The sequence below is a fragment of the Acanthisitta chloris genome, unplaced genomic scaffold (assembly GCF_000695815.1).
Source record: "Acanthisitta chloris isolate BGI_N310 unplaced genomic scaffold, ASM69581v1 scaffold38071, whole genome shotgun sequence".
In the NCBI taxonomy this organism is placed as follows: domain Eukaryota; kingdom Metazoa; phylum Chordata; class Aves; order Passeriformes; family Acanthisittidae; genus Acanthisitta; species Acanthisitta chloris.
The window spans coordinates 1-19,969 of NW_008656032.1; the positions used below are offsets into that span (position 1 = coordinate 1).

General features: G+C 35.9%; 1 protein-coding gene across 1 annotated transcript in view; it reads left to right on the forward strand.

Moving 5' to 3' along the window:
* Positions 1 to 242: 242 nt before the first annotated feature.
* The window catches only part of LOC103811207 (protein furry homolog-like), a gene marked incomplete at its 5' end in the record, with an annotated part of 43,024 nt that continues 23,297 nt past the window's right edge, over positions 243 to 19,969 (forward strand). Inside the window, 16 exons of the mRNA XM_009084160.1 lie at positions 243 to 355; positions 2,629 to 2,779; positions 3,117 to 3,220; positions 3,618 to 3,803; positions 5,191 to 5,395; positions 6,251 to 6,372; positions 6,843 to 7,033; positions 7,706 to 7,800; positions 9,027 to 9,634; positions 10,224 to 10,321; positions 11,243 to 11,413; positions 12,329 to 12,469; positions 14,578 to 14,775; positions 16,004 to 16,165; positions 16,440 to 16,514; positions 17,993 to 18,169. Coding sequence (XP_009082408.1) covers positions 243 to 355; positions 2,629 to 2,779; positions 3,117 to 3,220; positions 3,618 to 3,803; positions 5,191 to 5,395; positions 6,251 to 6,372; positions 6,843 to 7,033; positions 7,706 to 7,800; positions 9,027 to 9,634; positions 10,224 to 10,321; positions 11,243 to 11,413; positions 12,329 to 12,469; positions 14,578 to 14,775; positions 16,004 to 16,165; positions 16,440 to 16,514; positions 17,993 to 18,169 — 2,797 coding nt within the window. The remainder of the gene's footprint in view (positions 356 to 2,628; positions 2,780 to 3,116; positions 3,221 to 3,617; positions 3,804 to 5,190; positions 5,396 to 6,250; positions 6,373 to 6,842; positions 7,034 to 7,705; positions 7,801 to 9,026; positions 9,635 to 10,223; positions 10,322 to 11,242; positions 11,414 to 12,328; positions 12,470 to 14,577; positions 14,776 to 16,003; positions 16,166 to 16,439; positions 16,515 to 17,992; positions 18,170 to 19,969) is intronic.

A 19,969-nucleotide genomic window follows, 5' to 3' on the forward strand; every position in this document is an offset into this window, starting at 1 on the left:
ATATGGAATATAATGGATAGTATATAATTAATAGTGGATAATCTCCTAAAATCCCTTTATCTAGTGTTGCTACAGGAGCTGTGTCTCATACAGCTGAGATGCTTTGTCATTGTGTTGATTGTCCTTGTAAAATTAATTGGTTTTGTGTAACAGTTTTGCTGAAATACGGTTTTACTGAGAGACCCTGATGAATCCTTGTCAGAGAATGTCAGTTACTAGTGCTGCTTTATTTGTATCTACAGTTATGTACATCTAGACATCTACAGTGGGTTGAACAGTAACTTAAACCGCCAGCACCACAGGCTAGAATCTCGCTACAGCAGCAGCTCGGGAGGATCATATGAAGAGGAAAAAAGTAAGATTTTTATTTTAAAATATTTCTATGGATAGAAAACAAAAATTTCACAAGTTAATACTTTTTCTGAAGGTTGTGGAACATAAGGGAATCCCCATTATCAGTGTTTTTTGCATGAACCTATTAAGAAATAGGAGGTTTTTACCTTAGTACTGGTATTGAAGTCTTGGATACATTTGATGACAATAAAATGTACAAGGAAAGATAATACACTTTCCTTCTCTTGTCCTCTGGAATGAGTTGTGAACATCTTCCCAGCTGAAGTGGTTTTACTCTATTTCCTTTGACAGTTAGGCAGAAGAAACAGAGAATTTAGCAGGAAGAACATGAGATTTAGGAAAAAGGTGATGGAAAAGAAGTTTTAAAACAATTAGAAGTAAATGTTCTTTTAAATTATAGCAGTCCTTGGCCTGTTTACACAACGAGTACAAAACTTTCTTGAAAGCCATAACAGAGGAAAATATAGCAGGGAAAAAGGATCTCATTACACGTGACTAATTTTCAAGCTTGTTTTGAAAATGTGTTTTGGTTTATTTTTTTGCAATCTATGGTTTGTTTTTTTCTGAGGTGCAAAGGTAAGGACAGAGGTAAAAATCCTGAAAATCCATTATACTTTTGGAGATATTTCTTTAACAGAGGCTTATTAACTATGGCTACCTTAGTACCAGTGCCTGAGATAAAAAAATTATTGTGGCACTGCTAGGGAAAGCTAAACAGATCATGTAACGAGGCAAAAATGAGTGCAGTGGTCAGACAATAAACGATGTGTTACATTAGTGGGTTCTGTATGCTTTGTCAGAGTACTTGTTTGAAACTCTTGTTTCAGCTAACAGGCTGTTAGTAATGAAAATTACTTTGTACTTTAACCTGCATGGGATTATCAGATCTATTTCAGCCTGATCCAGATCATTATAGTGCTCCCACAGACTGTCTTCTTAGGATTCACTCCATTTTTTTTTGACAGTTGATTTTGCTACCAGTTAGGTTGTTTGGGTATGGTGCAGCACATGATACAGCACTGCCTTTTCCTTCCTTTTCCTGTGCTCCTGAACAACAGGCATTTTTCTGCATTTTGAGCTGTAGATGTTGGTTTGGAACCGTGTGTGTCCCATGCTGTACTGAAGCAACAAGAGCCCATTGGGGTCTCCTTATGCTCTCCTTAATGACTGATTCTGTGCAGACTATGAAGGTTAGAGTGAATAGGTGGTTCTTATTGCCTTTCAAGAAAGCAATACCTAATGTCCTCTACAGAGCTTTTTGTAAAGGCATACTAATGCAGAATCTGCTAAACAGTCAGTAACAGGTTGTTGGATGTTCTGGGCAGACAGGCAGTTTATTACTGCTTGGATGGGCAATGTCTGGTATCACAGTTGTAGTATTTTTAATTTTTTTGAAGCAGATGATATTTCACATGTTCCTTCTGTCAGAAGTTTGTCACTTCCAGTTGAGAAGGTGATAATGAGCTGATACATTTGTGAACATCTGAAACTTCTGCAGCTATACTTCCAAAAGGACAGTCACTGAAGTACTGAGCTGTTGTGGCAGTCTCCTGGCTTGTTTCTAGCCTTAAGTGATTATTCTGAAGTCCAAGACATCTCCTTTTAAAGCACACAAATATTATGGATGTGTAACGCAGTGTACTCTCATACCAAATAGACCGTGTTTTTCTTCCACTTTGAAGCTTGCTTAATCAAAAACTAAATGTCCTTCTGTGTTTTCTTGATAAATGTACTGATTTTCTGAGCAGTAACTTTTGTCAAGCATTGGGATTGGGCTGTTACAAAAGTGGCAATTTCTGAGTTACTCCATATATCAGGTCAGCATTATCCAACATGTAGAACTGGTGGGGTTTTGTTAGTGAGATCTATGAAGAGGTGCTCTTGAGAAATACTTCCTTAGCCTATGAAAAAATGCTCTTCAAAATTAGTTCAATGCAATCTTAGGACTCAGCCTTAACTTAATCCCTATCTGATGTGAGGTTTCAAGGAAATGACATTAGATCACTTTGCCTTTATTTTTTATAATTTTTATGAACCTATTCAACTAAATCTTACTCTATTACGTATGTGTCGTCTGTAGAATCATCTTTGTGCAAAAAGAATAACCACTTCTAGTTTAAAACTGTGTCCAACTACTACTGTTTATAGCTGATTCCCATTCCCCTCTCCCAGATCTCAGCTTTTCAAGAATTTAAAACTATTTCTTCTGAAGGCTTGATGGTACAGAAATGTAGACTATATATATATTTCTGGTTTAATTTTCTGTTGTATTAGGTGATTCAATGCCTCTGTATTCAAACTGGCGTTTGAAGGTGATGGAGCACAATCAAGGAGAGCCTCTACCTTTCCCACCTTCTGGAGGTTGCTGGTCACCATTGGTGGATTACTTGCCTGAAACTTCTCCTCCAGGCATGTCACTTCACAGGTAACTGTTTTAACTCTGCTGATGGAAATTCATTACGTTTTAATTTATGTTGCACAAATATAGGAATTCAAAGAAAGCAGATTGATACCAGTAGATAGTATATTTGTGGGTTTACTCACAGATCTAGCAATTTAAGATTTCTCAACCTTTTATCTTGGAGGACTCAAGTTTTTCCATCTATCTTCATCAGGAGCATTCATCTTTTCCCTTATAACACAACTTTTTGAATGTTTATAGAATAAGCAAAGAATACAAGTTAGAAGCATAGGAAGCTCTTTGCAGCTCTTTGTAAAGTTCATGTTACATTCTTCTAACAGTTTTTTTTTGTTTGTTTTAGATGCAATATAGCAGTGATTCTTTTGACTGACTTGATAGTTGACCACAGTGTAAAGGTGGAATGGGGAGGATACTTGCATCTTTTGCTTCATGCAATTTTTATAGGTAACTTAATTCTTACAGAAATATGTATAGTAACTTGGGAATTCTTAGCTGTTCTTTTTCATATTTAAATTAATGTTTGCCGTTGTACTGAAATCCCATTAATTTGATAATACCTAGTATTTTTCAAAATTCAATTACGTATCTTTCAGCTTGATTAGTATACCAATCACAGATAAAGTTACTACTCTGTGAGAAACAAGAGGCTTTATCAATGTTTGTTAATCTGTATGCTCTTGTTTCTATATTGAAACACTGAAAAAACTTTGTTTAGTAAATTATTTTATCTATTATTTGATAAAGTGTAACAGACCAATTTGACTATTGCTGTATTTTAAACAATGTAATTCAGTGTGCCCTTTGAATGTAATAAAGCTTTTTCATTTTCCTTTTGTGTTAGGTTTTGACCACTGTCACCCTGAAGTCTATGAGCACTGTAAACGACTCCTTTTGCATCTACTGATAGTGATGGGATCTGGCAGTAATGTCCAGTCTGTTGCTTCTGTCCTACTCAGAAACAGAGAGTTCAATGAGTCCAGGGTGCTTACTGTCAAGCAAAGTGCCCATTTAGATTATACTTTCACAGGTATGCTTTTGATTTATCAAGTCTTGCTTGTTAAAATTACACAGGAAGTTATTTCTTTTTCCAGGCATTATTAATATTTCTGTTGTTTGTAATATTTTCCTGAGCCCTTGCCATTAGAATGAAGTCAAAATGAATACAGTTGATGTGAACATTTCGTGCCCAGTCATCAAAGGAGGGAGCACAGTTGAATGATTAAATAGTGGAAACCTAAAAAGGAGCTCTGTGTTTTGGATCTTTAATAAATAAGTTTTTACGATGCCTTTGAAAATAAAACCCAGGGAAATACTTGTTCATAGCAACTTTAAATTTCTGATTTTTGTCAGCTGTAATTGCATTGTTTATTGGCTGTCAGAATACTTCTTTGAGATCCTACCTTCTAATGTTCATCTGAACATTACAATATTGTAAGTATACAGGACACTCTGTATTTCCTGTATATGTCCTTATGAAGGGACTGTTTTGATGGTGAGAACCTATTGAAGTGTCTAAAGAAATAGTTCATTTTTTTAAAAACACGGTACTTCATATTATTTCAGTAGGTGGCAGCAGATTCCCATGCAATCTGTTTGTTCTGTTTTGTTCATGTCAGAGGTGGTTTTGTTACTAACCAAAAATATTCATCTGGTTTGTTAATTTGGCTTTTGTGGCAATGAGGAATTAAAAAGTGTGCCTAGTGGACAAGTTCTTTTATGTGAACCTGTTCAGCAGAATTGTAGCAGTGTACCTATACAGTGACCTATACAAACCATTCCCTTCTTTTTATTTTATTTGTACCAGCTAATGCCCCAGTCCAAACCATGTGGTTCTGTAGGGTGAAAATTTGTGGCAGATGTCAGTGAGTCTCAAGCTCAGTGTACAGTTGTTGCTGTCAAAGGCCCTGCCAGTGTTCCTTGCCAGTTTACTTTCTCTCAGCACTTCATAAATGGATAGAGGCATAATGTGAGGAGCCACTGCAGTTATATTTTGTTGCCACACAATTGTTTGCGTGGAACAGAGAAATCTTGGGGTTGCAAGATTAAACTAATTTAAGAGAAACTGTGCAGTCAGAGGAGCTCTGCCTGGAGTTGATTCACTAGCTAATACTTGGTGGTTGCTGATTTAAAGTTCTGCCAGTTACACTAGGACTGGCTTTTAACAAAAAACCATTATCTGCTTATTATTAGGAAGTAGTTTCTATAATTTGTCTAAACTTATTAAGTTGAGATGCCTTGGAAGATGATGAGCTGTCATATTACTAATATAGAATCAAATGTAATTTATTCTCATTAAATTATTCTCGTTACATTTGTAAAATGATTAATTTTTTTAGAGGGCTAATTTTTTTTTTTAATGTATTTATTAGTAACTGTCTCCTTAAAAGCTCATCATCATCTTGTTTTTGTTTCAGCAGGTGTTCATGATTTTATACCGGATTACCAGCCCTCCCCAATGACAGACTCAGGGCTTAGTTCAAGTTCTACCTCTTCTAGCATCAGTTTAGGAAATACAAGTGCTGCCATTTCTCAACTGCACACCACAATCCTCAATGAGGTTGACATTTCAGTAGAGCAGGATGAAAAAGTGAAAACTCTCATAGAATTTATTACCTCAAGGTAAGATTTCGTTTTTCATTTTTGCAAGATTTCATTTTCATTTTTGAGAAGAAAATGGCAAAACCCTTACTATTTATCCATCACATTGTCTAATTCTGTCTCTGTTTCATCACCAGTATGGGGGTTTATGTGTTGCAACCTATGAACAGCTCTTAACTTTGCAACACTCTCAGAGAATTTTGACCACCTTTCATGTCCTAAGTGTTTAAAATTATTTTGCCATGTTCCATTCAGGTCTGTTACCTTTGCTTGCCACACAGTTTATAGAATTCACTTTTCTATCTGAGGGATTAGGGCAGGAATACATTGAGATGAGTAGGGAGCTGAAAGATTTGTGTGTAGTAGGAGAGAGCTGACTATTCAAAAATCAGGAATTTGTTGCAAAGAACATCTGTAAAACCATCAACACTTGTGCAGTTTCTGTGACAGTGTATATAAAGCTCTCATCTCAATCTGAAAGCCTACCTGTTTCTCACAGCTTTTGATACTTTTGCTTTGCATCAGCCTAACTGTAGAATAGGATGGAGTATTGATGGGAAGAAAATGGGAAGCAAGCAGGTTGTTTTAGGAGTTGTATCATGGTGTTTGATAGATAGCTAAATATTATTTAATAGACACATCTTTTCCTCTATTTACCCTGATTCAGTTGTGTCTGATATATTCCTTTTCACCTTGTTTTAACTCCTTGTGTATTGTTGTATGATACTGGGTAGTTGTGAACCTGCACTTGTAAGTGGTTTCTTTTATGTGGCAGGTAGGAGATTGTTTTGCAGTTAACCTCAAGGTTCAAATTTCATTTAAATGGCATCAATGACTAAGGCTGTATTTTACATTCTGTTAATTTTTATATTTTAGGAAAAGGGGCCCACTTTGGAATCATGAAGATGTTTCGGCCAAGAACCCTAATATAAAGAGTGCTGAACAGTTAACTGTGTTTTTAAAGCATGTGGTATCTATATTTAAACAGTCTAGCTCAGGTATGTTGGAAAAAGTTGATGCATGATTGAATGTCCAAGTCTGCAAACTTAAATAAATATTTTTGAATGCAGGTTATCTATAAATTCACTCTAGGTAATTGCTTAGTGCTTCTAAATAACAGATTTTTCTTGTGTATTGTACACTTCAGTTTGTGTTTTTATTATGGCAGATTTAAATATAATCTTATAGGAATGAGATAAAATATCTTACTGATTTGTTATGGATACTTAATATTCAAATATGAAGTGTTTTATCGTCTGCAAGTCTCTCCAGCAATAAGTATTATGGAACACAAGTTTATATGCCTGGAAAGGTTTTTGGAAACTTAACAGAGCTTGAGAAAAATGTAGAGGATGTGAGAGTATTTTTAAAGTTAGGAATGACTTTGGCCATTTACTCTTCATTAAATTCAAGTGGGTTTGTCTTCTTTACAAAGCAGTGTTGCTGGAGTGTGTATTTGTTTTCCTAGGAGGGTATCAGTTGGAACACCGTCTCAGTGAAGTCGCGTTGCAAACTGCTCTTTCCTGCTCCTCTCGACATTATGCTGGGAGGTCCTTTCAGATTTTCAGGGCTCTGAAGCAGCCTCTCACTGCATCTACACTTTCTGATGTGCTCTCCAGACTAGTAGAAACTGTTGGAGATGCAGGAGAAGAAGCTCAGGTATTTGAATTTTCCCCTCACTTGATTAGAAAGCTAAGTCTGACAAAAGGATATATTTGCCTTATTAGTTACTGACAGCAAAATTTAAAAAGTTTTTTTATTTTGAAATATTCCAAATATCCAAATGGTTTTAATCATGACACTTTCTGAAGTTTCACCTAATCAACTGATGAAAAGATGAGCTGTGCACATTCTCTTCTACAGCAAGAGGAACTTTCAGAGAGTTTTGATACTCTGTTACCTGCAAACACCATATCTTTCATTATTAGAGAACACTGAGCTCAGCTGTATAGAAAATAATTTAGGTTTTCTTTCATTAAGAGCTTAACCTGTAAAAGTATTAACAGTTTTTCAGCTTACTGTCATTGTACATCTAAAGAGTGGATCTAATCTTTTAATAGTGCAAAATGAGAGTCTGAGTGACTCCATCCTTCAGCCTATCCTTAAAAATAATGCAAACCAGAATGAATTCTGTGAATACTTAGAAATAAATTAAGGTTTTTCCCTGTCTTGAAGCTGTACTGCTAATTTGAGCTGTCTCATCAGGATCGTGTTCTAATTGAAGCATGAAATAATTTAGTTACTGATACTTTTATATTACTACTCAGTAGATTTTCTGTGATCTTCCTTGTGCATATTGCATAATTTATAATGGCCTGTGTCTTTCCCCAGGGTTTTGTCATAGAACTGCTTCTGACTCTAGAGTCTGCTATTGATACATTGGCTGAAACCATGAAGCATTATGATCTGCTTTCTGCCCTTTCTCAGTAAGTTCTTTTATTAGTCAAGCTGCATTATATATTTTTATACATTTGAATTATTGAAAGTCTGGATTACAAATGTAATGAAATGATTTTGATGTCTTTGCTGAATAGTTGTAGCCTTATAGCAAAATTGCTTGTTCTCTTATGTGTTTTGTTTTTAATCATTCTGCCTCAAGGAAAATTCATAGGAATCTAGATGTCTTGAAAAGGATCCCTACCTTTTCTATTTACCCTCTTGGGTCCAATTTAGTTTTTAAAAAAAGAGGTGTTCAGGGTGTTCCTTGCAGCTCAGTCCTGAAATGTCAGTTCTTCTGAAACTTCTCAAGAATATAGACACTGAACATACTAGTCTGCTTTAGGCCTCAGATTTCTTGGCTGTGTGTGAAGTGTAATCGAACAGTCTGAGTAATTTGGGTATCTCATTACAGTTTGAGTGGTTAGCTCTTTCCATCAAACTGAAAAAAATCTGAAGTGTACAGACATCTTTATTTGACTTCCTCACAAAGTTTTTGAAGATGTTGAGATTTCTAGGAATACACTCAATTTCTCAGTATCAGAACTGGGAGGTGTTGGTTTTCCTAGGTTAGATACTTCAGTCAAATGTATGGTAATAAGCAAATAATTTTATTAATTATTTTATCTATAATATCTATAAGTAATTTGGGGTGCTAGGTCATTAATTTATATAAGTATCTAAAAGGGAGGGTGCCAAGATGATGGAGCCAGACTCTTTAGTGCAAACCAATAAAACAAGAGGTAATGGGCAAAAAGTTATGCACAGAAAGTTCCACCTGAATATGAGGAAGAACTTCTTCACTGCGTGAGTCACTGGAACAGGTTGCCCAGAGAGGTTGTAGATTCTCCCTCAGTGGAGCTATTCAAGAACCATCTGGACACAATCCTGAGCCATGTGCTAATTTTTCTGATTTTGCTGAATTCTGCTGTAATGTTTCTGGTATTCTGGGATTGTAACAAATAAACTTGGTAGAAGGGATAACAGGATGCTGCAGTCTTGTCCTTTTGCTGTAAGGATATTTTAATAGCAGATAAACAAATTCTGTATTTATGTACATTATATTACTCCTATGGTGATGAAGCAGAATATTCACTGGGGGTGTGGGTGTGTATGTGATTAGTGTAACATCTTTTTTCTTTCTTCCCTTTTTCTGAACTGTATGTTATTAAAGTATTTTGCATGGAATAATATGTAATACTGATTTTTTTTTTAGAACCTCATATCATGATTCTGTAATGGGAAACAAGTATGCAGCTAATAGGAAAAGCACTGGACAGATAAATCTAAGCACAAGTCCCATTAATAGTGGCAGTTGTTTGGGACACTACAGCAATACAAGGAGTAATTCTTTGAGACTGAATTTAATCAGCGAGCGTAGAGGCGACCGGCGACGGAGCAACACACTGGATATAATGGATGGAAGGATAAATCATGGTGGAAGTTTGGCCAGGACTAGAAGCCTTTCCTCCCTTAGAGAGGGAGGGATGTATGATGTGCAGCCTACTACTGACCCTGTCAACTTGATGGCCACCATATTTTGGATTGCAGCTTCGTTGCTGGAGTCAGATTACGAGTATGAATACCTTCTGGCTCTCAAGCTACTCAACAAGCTTCTTATTCACATGCCTCTGGATAAATTAGAGAGTCGGGAAAAGATAGAAAAGGTGCAGGATAAACTGAAATGGAATAACTTTCCAGGCCTTCAGCAGCTTTTCCTGAAAGGTTTTACTTCAGCATCTACACAAGAAATGACAGTTCATCTCCTCAGTAAACTCATCACAATTTCCCGGCATGCCTTGGTGGATCCTTCTCAGTTAGCAGGTATCTTTAGTAAATCTGTAATGAAAATATATTCTTTCCATCAAATTAAGTGGGATCAAAATCAGTGGTAATTATGCATTTGCCTTAAAATAACCCTTCAGTGAAATGCTTTTTGCAGTTATTGATATTACACTATTAGATAGTGGGAATACATTACAGACTCTGATTATGTGCCAAGAAAGATTGCTCATAAACTTTGTGTGGAGTATTGCTTACAAGTGAGTTTTAACTGCAGTGTATTTTTTTCATTATCTTGTGCTAATTGAGATCACTTAGGACTACACACACATTTTTAGAAACAATGTGACTGTACTGCCTAAGACTATCCAGTTTCATGGTAGTTTTGCTTAATTGGGCCAGTGATGATTATATTTTCATCTCATGCATTTTTGTACTTAACACAATCACATTTATATACGTTTTTCATACGTACACACTTAGGTACATGTATGTGTATATATAATTTATATATCTCTCTGAATGTATGTGCCATGCTGTAGGGGTTTTAAATGCTGGATAACTCAACACTAAATTAAGTGATATTAAAAATCTTCAGGGCTCATATAACTGTGTTTATGTATGTGTTTAGGATTTCCCCTAAACATCTTGTGCCTACTTCCTCATCTGATCCAACATTTTGATAACCCAACCCAGTTTTGTAAAGAAACAGCTGACAGGATAGCAAAGGTATGTAACAAGATGCTTGGACAAGTATCGGTGAGGTTATACCAGCATTGCTTCTGTATTTTTTTGGCTCCCTTATGTAATACTTTGACATGATTCTAATAGTAATACAGCAATAACTATAAAAGATATTATTTTAAAGATGGGATCCAGTCCTAATTTATATAGCTGGACCTCATGTCGACCCCTGAATTTGTCAACGTAAAAACACATGTAGCTTATTCTCTAAAATTTAGATGTAAAGAACAGATTTCCTTATTAATGATATCGATGACTTTTTTCTTACTTGCCTGATATTTCCATTTGTAATTTTAAAAGTAAACCTGGTCACATTTTAAGCACACTTCCTAATTTCCTTATTAGATCCTTAGCTTTTGGATCCTTGGCTTTCGGACTGGCAGGTAGAGAAGTAAAGGTTTATATGTTCTATTACTTGTAGACAGTAGTTAACCTCGGGATATGTGTGGACTACAGTGGCTGCTAAAGCAGTACACAGTACACAGCAGCAGTTGCCAGCCAGGATGGTGTTGTGCTGGCTTAGCAGTCTGCATTTTAACAAAGAGTGTGGAAAGGGGAATAGAAAAGTGCTGTCTGGGACCGGAGATGCAGTCACAGGCCTCTGGCTGCCCAGGCTGTGATATGTGATCACAGAACTGCCTCAAAGGAGGATGTGCCTAATGCAAATCCAGAAATTAATGCTAGGGATGTAGCTGAGATACATTTGTTATGATTAGTAGATAAACTTGGAACATGGATGCCATGGTACCAAAATTCAACAGAAACCATAGGTCATGCTTGGTGGTCAGGTGGATTTCAGTTATTAGAAAATCAAGTGAAATCTGGGAGAAGTGCATAATGGCTTGGGAATGCTTGGATTAAAATACTATCGTTTCCAATACAATTAAATATGGTTTTGCTTTTCAGGTTTGTGCAGAGGAGAAGTCACCAACTCTTGCCAATCTGGCTCATATGATGAGTTTATATAGCACACACAGTTACTCCAGAGACTGTTCTAACTGGATTAATGTAGTGTGTAGATACTTGCATGACTCCTTCTCAGATGCCACATTTAACCTCGTAACTTATCTTGCAGAGGTAAAATTTTTATAAAAGTGTATCTTCTGTTGACAGCTCATTGACAGTTCCTTATTTTTCATGATTCTGAATACTGGGGGGGAATAAAGCACATCATCTGTAATGGGAAAATAATATTAAAATGGGTGTACTGTCATTTTGGAGTGCAGCAGTTTTAATGTACCTTGAAATTATGATCCCTCTGATGAAGGATCTTCTTTTGTGATAGTAGTATATGGTAGTAGATATTTATATTCTGTACCACATCAGTATATACTATCTTGGCCTTAACAGAACATGCTTAGTGCAAATTTTAAGAGAACGTTTTTTAGCCAAGTGCACATTTAAAGATGTCCTTATCACAGCTCAAAAAATTAATTTCAAAGTTCAGTTGTAAGTATTGTGTAATATATGTAATTGAAGAGAATTTAAATCATAGAAATCAGTATATGATTCTGTCAGCCATTCATACAGTAAAACTGTTACTACCTTTAAAAAAGTACCTTGTATGAAAAGCTTGCAGAGCTTGTTCACTCTCATTAATTACTTTGTATGTACTGATTTTGTTCATACAACTGTGTTTACCAACCTTCTTTAAAGTGTAGCTGTAATTGTTTTTCATACAGCTTTAAGATTTGGAATTCGTGTGAACACTTCTGTTTCGTGAGAAGTGTTTTATTATTAGCTGCTTTAGGTCTGTGTCAACAAATATTTCAAAATTTAGGGGAAAGAATGAATTAGGACAGAAAACATTGTTCTATTGCATTACTATTTTTTAGTGCTAAAACAAAGGTTTGAAAACCAGGAAGTGGTATGTTTAAGTTTCTTGAAGGCAAAAATGTGTGTGGAAGTTACCTGTATTTTAATGTTTGCTTTCACTTTTGACTACCAGTAAAGGCTCTAATTAAATCTTGTATTTTCAATAACTTTTTGTAGCTGTTAGAGAAAGGGCTATCGAGCATGCAACAGTCCTTGCTACAGATCATTTACAGTCTTCTGAGTCATATTGACCTCTCCACAGCACCAGTGAAGCAGTTTAATTTGGAAATCATAAAAGTTATTGGTAAATATGTTCAGGTAGGTACTTGGAAGAACTGTAAAAGCCTTTCTGCTTGTTAGCAAAGTGGTATCAAAATTACACTTGAATTTGGGGGGGAATTTATATCACATATAAAAATAGTTGTTTGAAGTCAGATTCCATGGTTGGGTTTTTTTGCTGTGTACTAAATTTACTAGATGCTTATGTATTTGTCCAATGCAATTTGCATCTTATGGGACAACTTATCTGGGTGAATGTGCATGTGTTCACAGATATAGGCAACTCTTCATATGTAGTTAGAGGAGATGATCCTTGAACTATTAAAATATGAGGAAATGTTTACTGCTAAACTAGACAAATGTTTTATTGATGTGTATATGTTTTCAAAAGAAAGTTTTATGGTTAAATGCATATTTAAATCACTTTCGGTAATATATCTGTGAGGAACATTAAGGTGCACCTTAATGGAATTGAGTGCATTTTTTATTAAAGAAAGTCCCCAAAAGATGTACAACAGTGTTTTGCCCAAGGTAATTTGAGCCTTTGTACTTGGAACACAAATTTACTGAAAATCTGTTTCATGGAAGAAAGTCTAACATCTCTCTGAAAGATTTTATAAAAATGCCTGGAGCATAAAAGCATTTCAGTGCACAACATTCTCTTTTCCCTCCCCCTTTCCATTCCTTCTTTTCCCTGAATTCCATTATTGCCAAATGTATTTCAGTCAAATGGTTTAATCATAATTAACCAGGAAAAGTAGTGTTCCCTGGATGTTTTGTTATTGATGGATATGTACTTTAGGTATTGTGCTGCTGTCAGAGTGCATTAGGCAAAATGGAATGATTAGCATTAGCTATAGTTTTTGTGGCCTGGCAGCTGCTTACTGCACCCCTGACCTTTCTGTGAGTTTTCTGTGCAAACCCACACTACCATGGAATGTCATCTTAATTAGAAGATGTAAGCTATCAAAAGAATGGCACTAGCAAAAAAATATTCCAGAGAAACCCATTGTATTTTTGATACAATAAAGTATCTTGCCGTGAATGATAAAAGATCCTAAATTAACATGTCCTGTTTAAATGTGGTGTTACTAAGCTGGTGGTTTTTAGTCCTCTGCAATCACAGTGTATCTTAAGAAATTTAAGTTGCTACAGGATGGTTCAAGTTTGAGACTCCTTTTTTTGATGTTTATGATGCACAGAAATTCAGGAGATTGTTGAAGACTCTCATTGTCTACAAGGAAACATGAGGCATATACTATTTAGTATTGAAAGTGGTGGGTTTTTAATGTAATAAAAAATATTTTAACAAACATGGCCTAATTATAAAAAAAAAAACCAACCAAAAACTAGACATCCTGCTAATTTCAGAAATCAAAAGATTTGAGTGTCACGCAGAATCCTTACATGTTCAGGAGTGTAAATCTTAGCCTTTGCATGGTGATGCTTTTATTGTAAGTCTCTTCTGATTTGCTCCACCATGTGTGTAGTTGCAACCACTGAATAACTTAGACTACCTTAATCATCTCTTTAAGGAGAGCACACTTAACTCAGGCTCTGCCTCTTATATTCTCATACTTTTCCCTGGCTTTTTTTAAGCACTCCATTGGTTTGACACTGTATATAAACTTTATAAATGTTTTCCTTTTTTTTTTTTTTTAGAATCTTTTTACATATTTCCTCATGCATTTCAAGCACAAAATAGTTTTGTTTGTTTCAAATTCAGTTAACTCTGCCCATAACTGTAATATATTAAAGATGCCAAGAGATGGAAGTTGTTTTGCTTTTAAATACTGTTAGTTTTTATCTCCTGGGACACGAAGGGCAGATATTTCAGACAATGGTAAAAATCACAGTGTAACTACATCGAGTGAGGGACATGGAACTGAGTGTGATGTGGTAGCACAGTGACCTGGACCTACTGAGCTTGCTTGGCTGAACCTGTCCCCCCCCTGTGGGATGCCCTGGTCCCTTGCCACTGCTTCCCTGGCACTTCAAGGTCTGAAGTTGCTCATCTGTGCTAGCACCTTCACCACACCTAGGACATCAGAGTGCTTGGTTTTGGGATTCTTGCAAAATCCTACTGTGCATAAAAGTTGCCAGCTTGGTTGAAGTGAATGTTTTGTGCTTTGTTTTGTTCTCTTTAGAGTCCATATTGGAAGGAAGCCCTTAATATTTTGAAACTGGTGGTGTCTCGCTCAGCAAGCCTTGTTGTGCCTAATGATATTCCAAAGTCTTATGGAGGTGACATAGGTTCTCCTGAAATCTCTTTCACAAAAATTTTTAATAATGTCTCCAAGGAGCTGCCTGGGAAGACCTTAGATTTTCATTTTGATATCTCAGAGGTAATTATGATCTTTTAATTACAATGCAGTAATGACTTGCTGTTGCAAACTCAGGGGTTTTTTTCTGTTAGCATTCTCCATATATGTGTTTTAAAATAAATACAGTTTTAAAGAATGGCAGAGGTTGAAGTTTTGCGTACTTGTAATTAGAGTCATACTGAAAGATAAACTTCTAATTCTTTTATGTTGTGTTTTTGCCTTTTCCCCCTTTTGAATGTCTGGAGAGTTAATTACTAGAAGTCAATCAGATTATTCTCAAGGGTATTTCAGCTGTGTCAGAGAGCAGATTAATGCAGCTGGCTGCTACTTGCAGCTGCACATTCCAGGCTTTCAACAAATGAAGGGTTGTGCATTCAAGGGCTGAGAGGATTAAAACCCTGTACTGCAGTTTTGGCATGACTTTGGAAGGGGGAGGAAATTTAGAGGAGAGAGTAGGATACAAAATATGAGAAATTCAGTGTGAGAGGGACACAACTGGAGAAGAACCCCATGTAGTTAAAAACATCACCCCTACCCTCAGTTAGGGTTCATTAGAAAAATACCTTGATACTGATTCCATTTCTGCAAAGGGGAGTGTAGCCAAATGCTGCAGTGCAATATGGGGATGTGAAAATTTTAGAAACTTTAGAAATGATCTGAAGTAAGAGCTCCCTGGTTGAAGCTATTCCTAGTTAATGGCTAGAGGCATAGATGTCTTAGGAGCATTACTTAAATTGGTAAGTCAGTTCACTACTAGAAGTTTCAGTGCATGCAAATAGTTGAGACAAGATGAATTCCCACAGAGTTCGTTGGGTTAGCATTTGCTGTCAAAAGGGCTGAATTTGGTCTTTGGTTTTTCAGAAGTGTGTGTGTGTGTTCGTGAAGTTGCTGGTCTGTTAAACAATTTATTCACGTCAGGGAAGGATTCTGTAGAGAAGCTTTGTATCTTTTAAACTTAGAGCACAGTCACTTTTAAAGCGTGTTTAAAAATATGACTCAGTTGTCAGCATAAAATGTGCATAATTCAGATAGACACAAGTGGGCAGAATGGCAGCTTGCTGCGTAGGGTACAAGTATTCAGCTCTGTATTCTCCAGTGTATTGAGGCTCAGTGGATTAGACATGGGCTTTACAGAATGCTTACAAACAGACAAACCCTCTTACGTTTTATATACTACTAAATTCTAAAATTGAATATGTAGTCTTTATTAATGTAGATTTGAATTTTAAGAAAGTGTTGTCTTTGCTAGACCCCAATTATTGGGAATAAGTATGGTGATCAACACAGTGCAGCTGGTAGAAATGGGAAGCCAAAAGTCATTGCTGTCACCCGGAGCACTTCTTCAACTTCATCAGGCTCCAATTCAAATGCACTAGTTCCTGTCAGCTGGAAGAGACCACAGCTATCTCAGGTACATTGTGTCTCAAACACTTTATACATGTACTAGAGACAGTGTTTTTGAATGTATTAGAATAGTATTTTTTGAACTGTAATTTGAAATCTATATTGTGTCTTAGCAAACCAGTAAATGAATACACCATGAACTAAAAGCTAATAAAAGAAAAAATTATAACGTTCTTTTCAGAGGATGTCAGCGTACAGTATGACTAGTTTGAATTGCAGATGTTTTATATTTTTACCTGGACCCCACCATGCTATGTGTTTTTCTTTGGTATATTTTTCAGAGGAGGACTAGGGAGAAGCTAATGAATGTGCTTTCTCTGTGTGGTCCAGAATCTGGACTTCCCAAGAATCCTTCGGTAAGTGGTGGTGGTGATTTGTTTTGGTTTTTAAACTTGAGTAGTGGAATGCTATTGCATTTTTAGGTGTTGATGAAGTTCTGAACAGTGGGTTTGGACAAACTGGGTTTGGTTCAGCAAAAAAGAGATGGAATGATAAGTGTTGCTTTACTATTATTCCTCAGGAAGTCCAGTGGGCACTGTTCTTTATTAGACAGGCATCAAAACAGTATTTAAATTCAGCCAAAACTAATGTTGCTGTCTCAGTGAATTTAGGTCAGTCTTCCGAGGGTAGGACTGTTATGTTTTAAAACAAAAGTAAATGATTAGGGTGAATTCTTTATTTTTATCTTATGTGGTTATCGAAACAAGATAATTTTTTTCGTAGTCCTTTTATGAGCCTCTTTCCTCTTCAACTTAAATTAGTTGACTGCTAAGGAGCTCTGTTGATCAGACTAATCCTTAATACTTCTGCACAGAGGAGCAGGACTACACTGCCACTCCAGAATAATAATAATATAATGTAATAATAATGTATGTTTGACATTGCACATATTAATTTTAATTGTCTTGGTTAGAAAAGAGGATTGAACTTGGTCTCCCCTGTTCTGTCTAAATCTCTGTCTAGCCCATTATAAATAACATGGGTATTTGAGAGAAGGGGCAGCAGTGGCTGAGGACTGCAAGGGTATTATTGCCGTATTGAAAATATAGAATCCATTGAAAATAACCAGTGGATCATATACCTTCAAACTAACATGGATATCAATAGGAACTATAGTTGTAACTGTTGAATAGAAATAGGTCAGAGTTGTTACTTGTGTGTACAGCAATGTAAAGAACCACACTGTGTACTACACTTGATGGTGGTGATGACATTAAGAGCTTTTAAAATTGAGTCACTTACCTTGGTTATCATGTAGATCATATTTTTTTATTGTTACATAGAAGTTTGTAGCTGGGGATAAATATTGGTGGGTGGAGGATCTTTAATCTAGTGGAGGAAGTTAAAATAAATAAAATGAGACACCTGAAAGCTGAAACTGAAGAGATTTAAAAATATTGCATGGAAATAAGCAGAAGATTGTAATTTGTTAAGATTATCATCACTGGAGGCCAGCACTGGATCCCTTCTAAAGGTATACAGTCCTTCCACAGAAATTTCTAGGTGTCGTGTGGGTGATACTATGATGAACTTTTTTGTTATTAGATTTGAGTGATAGCGTGGTTACGAAAATTAAGGTTGGAGGAAATATTTTTCTCTTTATTTATACCTTTGTAACTCTTAGTTACATGAAGGAGGGAACAAACTCCTAGTTTAAAATCCAACTAGTTTTGAAACAAATTGCATTCTGCACTTGCCCTAGTATTATCATTAGTACTATGTTGTTACACACACTGGCTGCCACTAATGCTATTAAAATAGCAGGAAGCAGGATAGATTACTTGGAATTACAGAAATTGGAAGGGTTTTTTTCTATTTTTACCTATATCTGCAGGTCGTGTTTTCTTCTAATGAAGACTTGGAAGTTGGAGATCAACAAACGAGTCTAATTTCAGCAACAGAAGAAGTGATTCAAGAGGAGGAAGTGGCTGTAGAAGACAATACTAGTGAACAACAATTTGGAGTTTTTAAAGACTTTGACTTTTTAGATGTTGAATTGGAAGATGCAGAGGTGAGACCTTGGGGTTTCTTCTGTGTGTTTCCATTTGAGAACATTCTGAAAATAAGGTTGTGTTGGTGCAATTCTAAGGAATTGGCAGCTCTACTAACTAATCCAGTTCGGAAGAATTTATGACATGATTGAACTTAACTAGATAAAGATACCTGTGTCACAAACTTTGCAATGTTAAGTAGTTGCAAATCGTTGGGTGGTTTTTGGGGGAAGAGATGAAATTTTAGGTGGGGGAGTTAAGTGATTTGACATCTGAAAGTGAAGTGATACGGCAATATAAGGCAATGACAGGGTGAACACCTGGGTATAGTGCAGTAGAAAACTTAATTATGGAAGAGTATGTTAAGAAAATGGCATAGTCTTTGTTCCTGGGATGTTTCTGGATTTTGAAAATGTGACAAAAGGCTTTCAAAGCGATAAATTGTATATGAAGTGTATACACTATCTCATTATATACAGTTGACTTGCTTGCTATAATTGCTTGCATTGACTTTTACATTATATCTGGTTTATTGCAGTTCTTGCATTTCCTCCATTTCTCCTCCTGTCAAAAAGAGAGAGGGGAGGTAAACCAAAATTAAGTATTGAGAAATAGTAAAGATTCTGTTAACAAATGTTATTTGTTTGGGATAAATAAAAGGCTTCAGACCAGAATTTGCTGAAGTTTTAAAGTATGACTGTAAAAGGACTGGGGAGGAAAAATCAAATCCTTTGTAGTTTCTTGCAGTGATTTTGTTAAGTCTCTGCAAAACACTGAATTGTAATGGAGACCCTTGCTGGTCATGAGTCCACAAGTTACTAAGAATATCCACCTATCTAAACACTGGTTGCTCTTCTGATTTATCTAGCCCTTTTTACAAAATCCTGCAGTTTTCCCCCTAATACTTTAGTTATATCTCACTTTGTTCCTGATTCCTATGTATTGCTTCACTTCAGCCAGTATTTGTACCTTCTAGGAAAAGCACAGGCTCAATATGGTCTATTGCATAGATGTAACCACACACTATACAATTTCCTGTATTGAATACAGGTAGTCAAACAGTTCAGAATTGAGGCTCAGTAGTAGTAAAACATTATTTTAACACTAGTCAGGACTTTGCAGGTAGGATGCCAAAAGCTGAAAACTTTGCCAAACCAGTGTAATCTTTAACTTCATTTTCTGTGTTATTTTAATAGCTGATCATAATTAAGGAAAGACAGTTTCTTTCTTATTACTTGCCTGCATGCAACATGTAGTGCTGTATTTCAGAATAAAATTTAAAAGCAGAGATTATACAAATTTAGGGTGTGACATATAAATTGTGCACTTAATAGAAGAGCTGCCTAGTTTTGCACCAAAAAATACAGAATGTTCTTTGTTGCTAATAATTCAATGTCAACAGTCTGAATGAGGGCTTTTACATTAAAATCTGAGTAATATTCAGATTAAACTGAAATGCTTCAGCCTACAGTAGTACTACTTTGTTGTAGCTGGAATTCTTTTGCTGTGCCATAACTTTTCCTACCTTTTTTTTGAGCAAAAGAAATCACTAAGAGATAGAGAGTACAAAATGTTTAATTTGCTTTGCATATTTAATGCATCATGGTGATCTCTTAAAGCTGCCACAAGAGATACTCTGTTAGGCCAGTTTTGGAACCACATTTGGGGCTAGATGTGGTGTTGTAGTAGCTGTCTGTAGACTGGTGAAGTGAACTTAGCAGGTTTTACATGTTACTTAGATGAATTGTTGAAGGTTGACAAAATGCTTGAGAAAATCAAAGATCGTTATTATATTTGTGAATTCAAACAATAGTGGTTTT